Source organism: Ursus arctos, unplaced genomic scaffold (genome assembly GCF_023065955.2).
Source record: "Ursus arctos isolate Adak ecotype North America unplaced genomic scaffold, UrsArc2.0 scaffold_9, whole genome shotgun sequence".
Taxonomy (NCBI): domain Eukaryota; kingdom Metazoa; phylum Chordata; class Mammalia; order Carnivora; family Ursidae; genus Ursus; species Ursus arctos.
Genome location: NW_026623111.1, coordinates 4,514,436 through 4,529,219, shown reverse-complemented (window position 1 = coordinate 4,529,219; position 14,784 = coordinate 4,514,436). Strand labels below are relative to the sequence as shown.

The following is a 14,784-nucleotide window of genomic DNA, read 5'->3' as shown; positions in this document are numbered from 1 at the left end:
GGAGAGGGGGGTCAGACACTTAAGGGCATGTGTGGTGTGGAGTGATGACCCGGGAGCCAGGGTAGCAGACCTTGGTTGATGCAGAAGGAGGAGGAGTTCCTCTGACCTGGGCAGGGAGACGGGACGGTGTTGGTTTCAGCAGACCCAACCCCTAGCACCCCCTTCTTCACCCACAGGCAACACCACTCAGGGTAAATGCACTGCACAAATATTTTGGAGACCCACTGTGTGCCAGGCCCTGCCTAGGTGCGGGGATTCCTTAATAACCAAGCACATGAAGTCCCTGCCCGCAGGGGACTCATATTCTCGCCCTGGGTGACAGGCAGGAAACCAAATAAGAACGTGTGGAATGTGACAGATGGTGGTGGCTCTGATGAGGAATATCCCCAGAGCAGGATGGGGGCAGGGACAGGGCGTCTGCTGTCTGTCCCACAAGGCCTGGGTGGGGCAGTGTGTGCAGCCATCCTGAGGTTGGTAATAGGGCCCCCGAGGTTCCCACAGGGGCTTGGATGCTGCATGCTTCCCCTGGAGAGTGAGGGGCCAGCTGAGTGTGCCCAGTGTCCTCCAACATCCCTCCCAGTTCTGGCGACGGGGGTTGGGGAAGGCCAGGAGAGTGAACAGGAAAACGCTCCCTCGGGAAATTGGAGGATGTGAAATAAGGGCCTTCAGAGAGATCCCTTCCATGGAAGAGGAACAGCATGAGCAAAGGCTCAGAGGCAGGGAATAGCAGGGCTGCTGAGAAGGGAGGGCGGTTGCTGATGCTGGAGTCTGAGGAGTGAGGGAGGCCAGGGAGGGAGATGGGGCTGGGGCAGGATCCTGCTGAGCACAGAGGAGGCCTGCAGGGAACTCAACACAGTCCAATGATGGAAAGACCCTGCTGTCTGTGGGTAGTGAGCACCCCGCCCAGGGGGTAGGGAAGTCACAGTTGACTGAGGACACCGAGCATCTTCCAACCCTGATATCCACCATGTTGTTTCGTTCTGCCGACCTTCCAGGTCCAGGAATCAAAGGAGAAGCAACCTGGTTACGACTTGTATGTGCTGACTACGATCCCGGGCCTCAGTTACCGACATTACAGCATCAGGCGCACCCAGGGGACCCAAGAGGACACCAAGCAATTGGGTGCCAGTGTGGCTAGAACCTCCAACTTTGCCCGCAAGACAAAGAGCCCTGCTGGCCCAAGGGGCAGGCACCTGGTTCGTGTGGAGAATGACTGTTACACTGTGTTCCTGGACCGGGACACTAACCTGATGTACAGCATCTTAGAGAGGTGAGGCTCAGCCACTGCGGGCTCTGAGTTGGAGGCATGCATTGGGACCCAGTCAGGTCATTCCCCCGTCTGCCCGTGTCCTCACCTGCTAGGGGAATCACCTGAAGTTGGTGACACCAACACCCTCCTGTGTTACTGTCTTTATTTCTGCAGTTGTGAGAGTAGACCAATTGTGAGTACAAGAAAGCCCTTCATGAATCTTGTCATTCCAGGGCTGTCGATCCACAAAGTCGATGTTGAAGACCCACTCAGGGAGAATATATAATAGTCACTTTATCCACTTTCTTAAATTTAAAGAAACATAAACCCATCCATCTAGCCACTAGCCACTAAACCATCCATCCACCCATCTCCTTTTGTACCCATCCACCCATCCACTCCCCACTCACCCATCTATCCATCCATCCACCCAGTGAACTTGTTCATCCATCTGTCCAACCACCCACCAACCCATCCATCACCTCACCCTTCCATCTGTCCCTTCATCCATCCATCCTCTATCCTTCTTGTGCATCCATTTATTCAACCAACCAACCACCGATGCATCCAGTAACCCACAAACCATCATTTTCTATCCACACACCAAACCACCCATCTACCCACCCAGGTACCCTCCCACACGCCCTCCCATCCATCCATCCAGCCAGCCAGCCAGCCAGCCAGCCAGCCATCTATCCACCTATCCTTCTGTGGATCCACCGTCCTCCCACTCATCTATATATTCAACCACCCACAAAACCATCCATCCATCCACTCACTCACTCAAACATCCACCCATTCAACCACTTCCCTCCCATCGATCCATATAACCACCTACTTACCCACTCATTCATGCGCACAGCTATATATCTATCCACTTACCATTTGATCTATCCATTTCTGTTTATCTTTCCATCCATCCATCCATCCATCCATCCATCCATCCATCTATCCTTCCATCCACTATTCTTGTTCATCCATTTATTCAACTAACCAACCACTCATCCATCCACTAACCCCCACAACCATCATTCTGTTTCCACAACCAAACCACCCATCCACCCATCAGCTACCCCTCTCACACACCCTCACACCCATCCATCCTCCATCCACCCATACATCCAATCACCCATCTTTCCATCCATCCACTATCCTCCAAGTTGTCTGTATATTCAACCAACCACACAACCATCCGTCCATCCACTCACGCACTGAACCCCCCATCCGTCCATTCGCTTACATCCCATCCATCTATATATCTACCTACCTACATAGATAACCACACACTCACTCATTCATCCATCCACTTACCCTCACATCCATCCATATATCCACCTATTTACCCATTCACTCATGCCTACACACATACATCTATCCACTTACCATATGATCTATCCATGTATCTGTTGATCTTTCCATCCATCCATTCATCTACTCTTCCCACACACCATCACATCCATCCAACATCCAGCCATCCAGCCATCCAACCACCTATCCTTCCATCAATCCACTATCCTCCCAGTTGTCTATATGTTTGTTCATCCATCCATCCATCCATCCATCCATCCTTCCATCCAGTATCCTTCCTGTTCATTTATTCAACTAACCAACCACCCATTCATCCACTAACACCCACAACCATCATTTCATATCCACATACCAAACTACCCATCCACCCATCAGCTACTCCCTCACACGCCCTCACATCCATCCATTCTCCACCAATCCATATATCCAGCCACCCATCCTTCCATCCATCTACTATCCTCCCAGTGTCTGTATATTCATCCAACCATACAGCCAGCCATCCACTCACTCACTGAACCATCTACTCATTCATTTACTCACCTCCCATCCATCCATATTTTTACCCACCTACATACCTAACCATACACTCACCCAGCCATCCACTTACCCTCCCACTGATCCATATATCCACCTACTTACCCACTCATTCATGCCTACATACATACATCTGTCCACTTACCATTAGATCTATCCATGTCTGTTTATCTTTCCATCCATCCATCCATCCATCCATCCATTTCCACATCCATTCATTCAGCAACTAATTGTTGACAGCAGAGAAAGCAGGTGACCCCCAGGAAAAAGCCTGCCAGGTGTTTTGGGCCAGCCCTGTCCATCCTCAGGCCACATCCCAGATAGTCCTCATTGCACTCTAGCTGCCTCTGCCAGAGCAGCCACTTCCATTTCCTGATGTGACCCCCCCACACTGGAAGTGGGGGAGGAACAGGAAGTCTGGAGGAGTAGCTGGCAGAAAGTCTGGGGAAGGAAAGAGAAGGGAGGGAGGAGCACGGGTGTGAGGTGACCGGTACCTGGAGCTCAGCCCCAAGGCCACTGTGCACAGCTCTGGAGCCTCAGCGCTAGGAAGGCCCCACAGAAGGGCCGCACCTGAGCCCTGTCCTTCATCATTCCGCAGATCCCCTTGAGAGAGGGCATGGCAGGTAGAAGGGGCTGACTGCAGCCAGCGTGGGTGGGGAGCGAGAGTGGGGAGAGCCGTGGAACCTGGGCAGGGCCAGGCAACTTCTGAGCCTCCCTGGTCAGAGCAGAGACCCCAGGCGGGCCTTAGGCTGCTTCTCCAGTCAGGCCCGACACCCCAACTAGACAGCCCTTGTGGGGCCAGCTCCACCTCACCTTCCCTGTGTGCATCCCATGAAGGCCTCATCCGCAGCCATGACCCCCAGCTGGCAGGTCCAGTTGCACAGCTCATGACCTGCCGACCATCCCCCTCACCCCCATCCATCTCTGTTGCTTTTGGCTGGGGTGAGGACTGGGTATTTCTTGTGGATCCCTGCAATCCCCTCCGGGGTAAACTGCTAGTCCAGCGCCTCAGCCCTGGTTGCAGAGACAAGGGGCTGTGGAAATGGAGGGCGGTGGGCTCAGAGCAGCCTTGGTGGGTGGGAGGCACTGGGAGCCAGGCCTGAGGACTGGACGGGCCAGAGAATCCGTGGGCACAGACGAGGGGACAACTGTTCCACGGAAGGAGCCTCCTGTGCAGAGGCCCGGGGTTGGGGGGGGGGGGGCTTCACCCTTACAATCCAGCACTACGGAGCGAAATCGCAGACCCCGCAGATCAGCCCTGGAAATGGTCCCCATCTGCGGTGTTGGGACACTCACAGCCCATGTGGGCATCGCCACAGTCACGCCCTCTGACCCTGCTCTGCCGGTCTGGATTCGTCTAAATTGGACTTTTCATACCAGGGGATCCAGTCCATGCAGCCCTGTGGGACTGGTGCCATCCCCCAGCATCGTGTATCCAGGGTCTGTCCACGCTGCCATGGCCACCAGCGACTCGTCCCTCCTCTGGCTCAGTGTTATTCCCGCGACAGATGGAGCACGTTTCAGTCCTCCAGTCTCTAGCTGACGGCACCTGCGGGAGCTGATGAAGGGAGCGGGAAGCGGGCAGCCTGAGGCCAGAAGGGAAAGGGCTTGGGGCCGGACGAATGACCAGGATTCTTTCCTGGGCTCTTCAGAGGGGCCAAAGGGGCCCTTCTCAGATGCCTCCCCTGCTCCCTGTCCATGCCCACCGCAATAGCACAGAAGCCCCCAAATGGGTGTGGAAGGGACACTTCATGTTCTGTGCCCGGGAGCACCATGCCCCAAACCCAGTACATGGCAGTGCCTTTGCTTAGACCACACACAGAACTAGGATCCATACATGTGTCTACACCATCCATGTCTCTACAGGGCTCTGAGTCCCTGCCCACCCTTCCCCCATCCTCTGTCCCAACCCCAGTATCTGAACAGAATGGATTGAGCCCAGATCGAGCAGATGGAATGAAACCTGAGTCCTGGCTTGGGCTCTTCCCAGGCATGGGATCCTGTGCCGGGGATCAGGGTCCCCAGCCTCTTGGGCCTCGGGAGCAAAGTGGGTTCACGTTCCCTGCCCTCGGGAGTCAGGAGGAGGTGGTGAAGTGAGCGAAGGTGCTGGCTCTTGACATCTGGACACCGGGGGACCCATGACAACATCCTTGCTTGTGCTCCTTGGGGTCCCTCTGAAAGGTGTGGGGGGCTCTGCTGGCCGCCTGATGACCAGGCCCCAGCTCCAGGGGACGTTCCCCCTGGGGCAGCATGAGTGCCCTCTGCTTATGCTCTCGGGGGCCTTTATGCAGCCTCTGTCGCCCTCCTGCTTGGGGGCCCTGCTGGCCCATGGAAGGATCTAAGGCCACGTTGGCTCAGGAGAGGGGTGTCTCACGGACTTCATCTGAACCACGTGCAGGTGTCACCGAGCGGCCTCGTGACCGTCACTGAGGTTCTGCTGAGGTGGCTTTTCTTGGCTTCTGGTGGAGGTGGGTGTCTGCATAGCAGGATGGTCACCAGCTTCCAGATGACGAGGACCACGCTCGGGACACATGTGCACGAAGATGATACTGTTTTCCCTTTGCTGTCCCTGCAGAGAGAGTAACCGCACAGTGCAGGTGACCCAGGAGTTCATGGAGTACCGTGTCAACGGTAACTTGAAATATGGCCCTATTTCTGATAACTTTGTGTTTACACCCACCGAGACTGCGAAACAATCATGGGAAAGTGTGGAGCTGCAGATTGTGACGGGAAAGCTCATGACCGAGATCCGGCAGCTCTTCTACAGGTGCGCTCGGGCCCCCTTGTGCACGATGGTGGGCGTACGAGGGATTCAGGGTCCGGGTGTGCTCCTGATACCAGCTCGTTCTCGATGGGAGCTTGATGAAGACGTGATGGCTCTGACTGCGGCATCCTGGCTCGGCTGCACGCGCTGTACCTCGTAGGGGGTGTCCACGTTCAGAGCTGGGGCAGGAACCCACAGGGACACTGACTTACATTAGAAGCCCGGTGACAGCACAGACCTAAGCCATCCAGCCTGGGCAGCCCAGTTCTGATCATCGGGGGACCAAGCTCTTCCCATTATATTGCCCAGGAAGACTCCGTGACCCCCTGCCCTGACTGCAGGAGGAGGGAAGAAGGGAAGGGGGCATGGAAAACAGGAAGGGTGAAGAAGGAAGTAAGGAAAGAAGGAAAGAAGAGAGGAAGAGAAAGTGAGAGGGAGGTAGGAAGGGAGGGAGAGAAGAGGTACGGAGGAAGCTAGGCTGGGAGTAAGCCAGGGAGGCAGGAGGTAGGAGGGAGGAAGGTGGGAGATAGGAAACGAGGGAGGGCGGAGGAGGAGGGAGGGGCATCCACAAGGCTCCCAGAACCGGACCCACGATTCCCAGTTCTCCTCCAGGGATGTGAGGGACAGCAGTCACACATATGCCATCTACTCCCGGCTCGCCCACGTGCCAGTCGGCCGTGGCGGGGAGCTGCTGTGCCGTCGCATCGAGCAGGAGTACCGGGTGGGCCCCTTGGAGCTGAACTGCGAGGCCATCCTGAGGACCAGCACCAGCCTCCAGAACCAGCAGACCCTCTACTCGGACAGCAACGGCTACCAGATGCAGCGGAGACTCTTCCGGGAATACGCGAGCAACAGCATCGCTCGGGTGAGCCCTAGGGGGCCCGCTGGTCCTGCAACCACGGTGGGGGGCAGCCCGGAGGGCGCTCTTCCTGAAGGCCGGAGCAGGAAGCCCGGTCCAGCAGCAGCGTGCGGCCGCAGAGGCCTCTGGAGGGAACGCCGCGGAGCCCCCGGCCCACCTGTGCTGGGAGGGGTGGAGACCCAGGCTCAGGTCACCACTGGTGTCTGAAATCCGGAGCCCCCACAGGCCCTAGACCATCCCCATCTCTGTCTGTGCCTCGGTTTCCTCTTGTGTAAGAGGAGCGCCTCATCAGGGGGTCGCTCTGAGATTTCTGAGCAGATGCCTGTCAAAGGCTTAGCGGGCCTGACAACCCCCCCCCCCCCCGCCCCAGGGCTTCAGCACAGAGGCCACCCGGTGGCTCCTTCCAAGTGGTGAGCGTGGCCCGAAGCCACACATCAGCTCCCACATCCTAGGCCTCCAGCCCTGTGACCCTGGGTAGCCCCCGACCTGATCGAGGGAATAACCTCGGCCCCCAGGACTGTGAGGGTCAGACGGAACAATCCAGATGAAGCCTGCCCTGGGGGCCTCCTGTGCCTCAGTAATCCTTACTTCTTGCTCCTCCTGGGGGTCCCAGGGGGGTGTGTCCCCACCCTGCTCTGCTGGTGAGTTCTTGTCCGTCGTCCCTACTGCTCGATGCCCCCGCTGTGCAGGGGCTCCTGACAGTCCCTGTGGGTCCGCCCGGGACAGTTGCTCCAGCAGAGCACAGAGCGTGGGGAGTGTGGCTGCTCCCCCAGACCATGCTCGGCCCTTTCTCTCTGTAGCAACCCTCGGCCCAGCACCCACATCAGGCTGGACCCCACACACCCCTCATCACTCCTGCAGGAATGTGCACAGCGGGTCCTTCGGCCCATTGTACGGGTGGGGAAACTGAGGCTCGAGTGGGCCAAGTCCCCAGTTCAGACGGTCAGGAAGCAGTGGAGCTGGATGTGAATGACAGTCTGTTGGTCTCCAACATCAGATCCTCTATCGTAGTCTCCCTGCTGCACCCTGAGCTGTGGCTGTCCCCGTGTAGGGGGCTGAGAGCAGTGGCCAGAGGGGGACACTGACCAGCAGGCCTGGCCCGTCCTTCACCCTGACCGCCAGTGTGGCCATGTTTGTGTCCACAGAATTACTACCCCATGGTTCAGTCTGCCTTCATCGAGGATAGCCAAAGCCGGCTGGTGGTGCTGTCCCAGCAGGCACATGGCATCTCCAGCCAAGGAAACGGGCAGGTGGAGGTAGGAAGTGGGCCCTCCTGGGCACCCAGGGCACGAGCAGGTGGGAGGGGGCCCTGTCCCACAGCTCTTCCCTGCAGATCATGCTCCATCGCCGGCTGTGGAACAACTTTGATTGGGCTCTGGATTATGACCTCACACTGAATGACACCTCCGTTGTCCACCCTGTGCTCTGGCTCCTGCTGGGACCCCGGCCTCTCACCGCTCGCCTGCGCCAGAGGAGTGGGCTGGCGCTGCAGCACAGACCCGTTGTGCTGTTAAGAGAGCTGAATGGTAAGGGGGTGTGCATCCCAGAGAGCCCACCTGGCCGGGTAGACCTGGGGAGGGTTGTGGGCCTTCACTGATCTGGACAACGTTGAGCAGAGGGAGCTCAGGAGTCTCTGATAAAGTCCATTTAACGTGCGGACAAACTCGGGCAAAGAGGTCCAGAGTTCACTGAAGCTCATATAGGTAGTGGGAACATTTCTGAGACTCACACCCATTCCACCTTGGACTTTTTCCCTGAGTATCATTCATTTTCTGCTCTGATATCTCTTTTTCTTTCTTTATGTGACATATATGGCTTCACACATGGAAGACCAACATTAAAAGCCTTTTTTTATTTGACTTCTGGGTACGCTGTCACCAGGTGAGGGTGATTCCAGCCCATGGTCTGATCTGCAGAGCTCATGCATTGCCTCCACTTACACCCCTGTTGGTGTACAACAGTCCATTTCTTTATGAGAATAATCAAACGTGAGATACAATAGGTAATGATCATGTTTAGAAATGGTAGTTCGGGGGCGCCTGGGTGGCACAGCGGTTAAGCGTCTGCCTTCGGCTCAGGGCGTGATCCCGGCGTTATGGGATCGAGCCCCACATCAGGCTCCTCCACTGTGAGCCTGCTTCTTCCTCTCCCACTCTCCCTGCTGTATTCCCTCTCTCGCTGGCTGTCTCTATCTCTGTTAAATAAATAAATAAAATCTTTAAAAAAAAAAAAAGAAATGGTAGTTCGGAGCAGCATGTGAAGAATGAAACAGCTAGATACAAGTTGGTGTTCATCTCACTCATCCTTGAACTGTGTGTGTTCTACTCACTTGCAGAGCTGTTGGAGAGAATGTGCTTATCCTCCTCCTTGCTTCAGTTTTAGCGCCAGCGCCCTCCCAGGTCTTTAGAGCAGGCAGGGTGTATGAAGCACGTAGTGAGTGCCAGCTGTGTGCTGCACGCCAGGGATGGGTAAGGGCCCGGCCTCTCCTGAAGGATTTCTCCTGAGCTGTCCCCCGGGGAGCCATGCTCATACACATCCAGGCTTCAGGGAACACAGGGGGAGAGAGGTACTGAGGGAAGAGCCTGGGGCCTTGTGCTTTGGGGACCACAAGCCTGGAGGAGATCAGGGTCAACATGGGGGGTGTCCCTGAGTTCTCTTGTTTGCAAGTCACAGACCCTGAAGGGGCCGCTGGTTGGGCAGAGTGTGCTCCAGGATGAGTCAGTGGTTTCTTCCAGGAGGCCGGGAACCCTTTCCACAGAGGGGGACGTCCCCGTGTCTGAGGTGGGCCGGTGGCTAGGTCAGCACCTCCCACTGGCCCCACTCTGGTGTCTCTTGGTTGAAAGAGAGAGAAACTCCACGTGCCCTGGCTGAGCCACCAGGAGACTCTATCCTGAGGTGCAAGCACACGACTGCGGGAAGGGCTAGGGGTGCAACTGGCGCTCAGGGGGTGGAACCTTCTCGAGGCCATCCTTCTCCCTCATACTCTCAGCTGTGCTTCTCCCTGTCTGCAGACCTTCTTTACCCTCCCTACAGGGATGAGGCTGTGAACTCCTGAGCAGTGCATGCCCTCCCCCACCCTACCCTTGCAAAAGGACTGAGCTCAATCTTCCCATGCTGGGGGGCAGAAGTCCCAGGCAAAGCTTCTAACTGGTGCAGAGAGGAGCTCCTGGTCTAAGCTTGGACCAATCACTGTGGCCAGGGGACTGGGAGGAGGTGGTGCCCCAGCTGGAGCCCAGAGTTGCAAGGGTATTTCCTGGAAGGAGGAAGGGGCGGAGGTGTCTTCTGAGCAAGGCACCCAGACCTGAAATTGAAATCAGGGCTCTGCATGAACCTGCCCTGTGATCTGGAACAAACCCAGCACCTCTCTGGGTGGCAGTATTCCCATCTGTACTTTGAAATGGCTGGACTAGAGATCCAGGGTCCTGCCAGCTCTTAGACTCTGGGATTAGAGCCCCTGGACATATGGGCGAATGGGCATTCAGGTGGAATGATGTCCGTGGGCAAAGGCAGAAAGGGGATGCCCGAGGCGCTTGGACCAGCAGGTGCTTCAGGCTGTCCTCCCTGTGGGCCACACATGGGCAGGAGCTGGGTCTCCTGACCGGGGGCACGGAGTGTGCAGAGCTCCCAATGTCAGGGGGAGCAGCTTGGCCCCAGCCCTTGTCCTGGCTCTGTGTGTCTGCCCCGCAGAGACTGCCCAGAATCTCCCAGGCCCCCCACAGCAAGAAGCCGTGATGCTGCCCCCGAGTCTTCACCTGCAGACCCTGAGCATCCCAGGCTGGAACTACAGCTCCAACCACACAGAGCACCTTTATAATCTCCAGAAAGGTGGGGCCGCCGTCCAAGGGAACCGGTCTCTCGGCTCCCTCCCCACGTCAAGCTGGCCCCACGCCCAGCACCAGACAATGTGGGCTCCTCTCAGTGTTGTCCTGCTTCTGCATGGTCCCCTGATCCCCTTCTCTGCCCAACAGGGAGACCCAGACCCACAGAGAGCCCGTGGGGCACCAGGGTCACTCAGCAAGCAGGGCACACGTTGGTCATGGACCCCAGCCCAGGACCTGTCCACACCCATTCTCCGATGGATCCCTGCCAGCCCCTCCACCAAACCCCATTCATCATCCACCTTCTGTCAGATCCTCACTTTTCAGTGCAGTCCTGCTTCCTCAGGGAGTCCTCCTGGAGCCCTGAACTGCCAGCCCCACTTGTCCTCTGAACTCAGGAAGCCTGACTGTCCAGAGCTTCTGTTCGTTCACTGAACAAATGTCTCTTGTGCCAGGCACTGGGTAATTAGCAGTACCCAAGGTAGGCAAGGACCCTGGACTCACAGAGCTCTCAGACTAGAGGGAGAAGCAGCCAAGTCACCCACCATGATGTTCACAATAAGCCCCCAGCAGGGCATGATGGAGGGCTACCTGGTGGAGGTGACACCTGCCATGAACTGACTGTTCCTGTTGCCAAAGCTCCAGCTGCACCTTATCTTCCCCTTTCCACTATGAGCAGCTCAAAGGCAGGGCTGGCTGCCCTTTAGACACCCTTTGTCCCCAGAGCCCCATCCAGGTCCTAGCAGGCACCAAAGACAACTCAGGAGGAATCCATAGTATTAAGAAAGAGGAAAAGAAAGAGGCAACATGCCAGATAACACTGTTATCTGATAAAGTAGATCTTGGGGACCGTGGCTCAAGCCTGAAGCCAAGTGGTTTTCTAACACTGAACCCCATCGTCAGGAATCCCCGCTGTCACAGAGGACGCAGGGCGGGGAACCTCCCCTACAAGGCACAGCGTTCCCTTCCCCCTTGCGTGCGTGGCCACAGGCAAGAGCCTGGGTCTCCTGCAGTCAGCTGGCCCCAAATAGGGGAAAGGGGCTGGCCTGGGGGTCCCCCCTCCCTGGAGAGCAGCGAGTGAGGGGCAGAGGGAGCCTCAGGGATGGAGTGAGACACCCTCCCTGCTCTCCCTGAGCTCAGGGCCACCTTATGAAGCAGGTGTGTCGTCCTGGACATCAGCATGTCCTCAGCCCCACCCCCACCCCCATCAGGAGACAGAGGACCTGCCTGACCCTCGGACTCAAATCCATAACCACACCCCCCACCACGCTGGGACAGGTGGAAGAGATTTTACAAAGCCGGTGTGCGGCAGTAACATCAAGCAGGGACCACGTCAGCTGGCTCCCAGGGAGGCCGAGGCATGAAGTGAAGGGCAGGTGTCGAGTGCTGGGCCCAGACTAGAGGACTGGGGCTGATGGGGGTCCTTCTGTCCCTGAAGGCCGTCGAGCGAAGGCCAAGCCGGACCTCCACCGTGTCCTGCTGCGGCTCCACCACCTGTATGAGGTGGGGGAGGACCCGGTCCTGTCTCAGCCCGTGACGGTGAACCTGGAGGTAAGTGCCCTCAGACCCCAGTGACAGGCCTCCCTGGCCGTGGCCTGAAGCCCCAGCAGGCAGGCAAACCCCAGTGTGAAAATCCCCTCCGGCAGAGACCTCGGCAGAGAGATGCCTGCGGGTGCTCTCACTCCCCCTGAGGCGGGCGCTTTGGGGGCACAGGGGCACCCCACCCTCCTGTCCCTGCGGGCTGGCTGCTTCTCCTTCTCTGGTCCCTTCCTGGGTCACTTTGTCCCGCAGCCGGCCTCGTCAGCGTGCTGGCTGCGTCTCTTCTGCTCGTCCCCTGTGGTCACCAGCAGGCACAGGCCTCACAAGCAGATAGATCCGCAGAATGGCCCGGCCAGCAGATGGTCCCTTCCTTTTCCGGCCAGAGCGGGCCACCTGCTTCCCTCCGGCTGCAGGAGGCTGGGTCCCTGCTTACGTGGCACAGGGGATGGACAGCCACTCCTGGCCTCATCCCTGGGCCGCCCCCTGAGCCGTAGCCAGAAGAGGGGTGTGGGGGTTGGAGGCAGCTCCTGTGACTGCCTCCCCCTGGGTCTGCTCATCCAGCACAGCACCTGGGGAAGCATGCTGGTGCTGGCCTCAGTGTCCTCATCTATAAGATGGGGACACAGTGCCCTCTGGGGATTTGCTGTGAGAATTCACGCGTGTGTGCTGTGCCCCAGGTGTGGGTGCCGCCCCTGTTCCTGCTTTGCCTCTGCTCTGACCTGGGGCCTCGGGGGTAGCTCACCCTCCCTGCGCTCCTGTCCCTCAGGTCGTGCTGCAGGGGCTGGGGTCCGTGGTGGCGGTGGAGGAGCGCTCGCTCACGGGGACCTGGGACGTGAGCACGCTGCACCGCTGGAGCTGGAGGACACAGGAGCATCCCCACCGCAGAGGTTGGGAGACCCTGGTTCAGGCTGAGCCTGAGAATCTCAGCCTGCCCCCAGCCCGGCTCAGGAGCTGGCCAGACCTTGTTTAGATCCCAGCTCTGCCCCTATGGCCTGTGTGACCTTGAGCGGGCTACTGTGCTCCTCTGATTCTGTAGCGTCTTGAATCCACCTGAGGTCAGTGTGTGTGTGCATGCCTGTGTGTCTGCAGACCGCAGCCCTGCCTCTGTCCTGGGTGAGTCCTGAAGTGGCAAGCACATCCCAGCGGGTTCTGACATCTGCCATGCTGTGCCTCACGCTGCACACACCACCATCAACTCCTGGGAACCACGGGCCACTTCATGCCTCCCAGTCTTTCCCGTGCTGTTCCCTCTGCCTGGATCACTCTTGTCCCCTTCCCTCTGGCCCACTCCCACTCAAGCTTCTTTGGAGTCCACGGCTTGATCAGTTTCCTCCTCTGTTCTCCTCTCCCTCTCTTTCCTCTTTCCCATGCATCTTCTCTGTCCACTGCATACAGCAGGGTGCCATCTATGTAGCTGGGCACTTAGGCATTTGGGAATAGATAGATGGATGATGGATGGATGGATGGATGGATGGATAGATGGGTGGATGATGGATGATGGATGGATGGATCTATGGAAGAGTGAGTACTTGAATGGGTGAAAGGAAGGATGGATTCATGGATGGACCAATGGATCACGATTGGATGGACAGATGGATAGTTCATGGATGATGAATTCATACATGGTCTCATAGATACATGATGAATGATGGATAGATGATAGATGAATGGATTGAATGGATGGGTACATGTGTAGATGTGTATTTCTCTCTGCAGGATGATGGATGGATGATGAATGAATAGATGGATCAATGAGTGGATGGATGGATTGGTGGATGATGGATTGATGAATGGATGGGTGGGTGGGTGGATGAATGGAGGGATGGATCTATGGAAGTATGAGTGTTCGAAAGGGTGAAATGGAAGGATGGATTCATGGATGGACGAATGGATCATGGATGGATGGATGGATGGATGGATGGATGGATGATTGAATGAAGAGGCTTCCCTCCCAAAGTTGAATTTAGTGGAACCAGTAATATAAAGAGCAGACCCCACCAGATGGCTTCAGTGAGAAAGCTCTAGGCATTCAGTGCTCCACCCCATGGGGAATGAGGCCATGTACGTCAGGACCACCTATATATTACCCTCACGGGGGGGCCAAAATGCAAGGGGCCATGGCCGTGGGAATCCTGGCAGGAGGAGGGCAGCCAAGGGCCTCCATCAAAGAGCCACAGTAGAGTGTGGGCGGGTGCGGTGTATGAGAGGGATGCTGGGTGGAAACACCCTGGGGAAGCAGGTGGCTCTCAGCACCGACCACTTCTGCTCCCTCAGGCAGCTCCCGCTCTCACTCGACACCCCTGCAAGGCACCAAGGTCACCATCTACCCGAAGGAAATCCGGACGTTCTTCATCCACTTTCGTAGCAGCGAGCCCTTGGCCGACTCCGTGGCTCCAGAGAGACCCCGGGGACCCCAGGAGAAGAACCAGGACCCAGGACATGGAAAAGCAGCATGGAGGGATGAGGGAGGGCCAGCTCCCCACCTGATAGGCTAAGGCAGAAAATGGTTGGATTGGGGATTTTGTTGTGTTTTAAATAAAAATTGCACTTCACAGACCCACATGTGCTCCTGGGGCACTAGAGCCGGCCTCTCCTATCCTTGCGCCTGGGTGATGTCTGCACGCACACTCACACTCCCCGTGCCTGTGTGGAGTCATCAGGAAGCTCCCATAAGACAGAGTGAAATACCCAGTGTGACAGCAAAGGCACCTGC

At 57.1% G+C, this 14,784-nt stretch overlaps 1 protein-coding gene across 1 annotated transcript in view; it reads left to right on the top strand.

Moving 5' to 3' along the window:
* LOC125280964 (epididymis-specific alpha-mannosidase-like) overlaps window positions 1-14,566 on the top strand; it is a 31,153-nt gene extending 16,587 nt beyond the window's left edge. The window contains exons 11-19 of the mRNA XM_048211950.1: window positions 996-1,270; window positions 5,667-5,858; window positions 6,468-6,720; window positions 7,860-7,970; window positions 8,048-8,240; window positions 10,402-10,539; window positions 11,971-12,083; window positions 12,838-12,958; window positions 14,346-14,566. Of these exons, the coding sequence (XP_048067907.1) occupies window positions 996-1,270; window positions 5,667-5,858; window positions 6,468-6,720; window positions 7,860-7,970; window positions 8,048-8,240; window positions 10,402-10,539; window positions 11,971-12,083; window positions 12,838-12,958; window positions 14,346-14,566 (1,617 nt within the window). The remainder of the gene's footprint in view (window positions 1-995; window positions 1,271-5,666; window positions 5,859-6,467; window positions 6,721-7,859; window positions 7,971-8,047; window positions 8,241-10,401; window positions 10,540-11,970; window positions 12,084-12,837; window positions 12,959-14,345) is intronic.
* The last annotated feature ends 218 nt before the right edge of the window (window positions 14,567-14,784 follow it).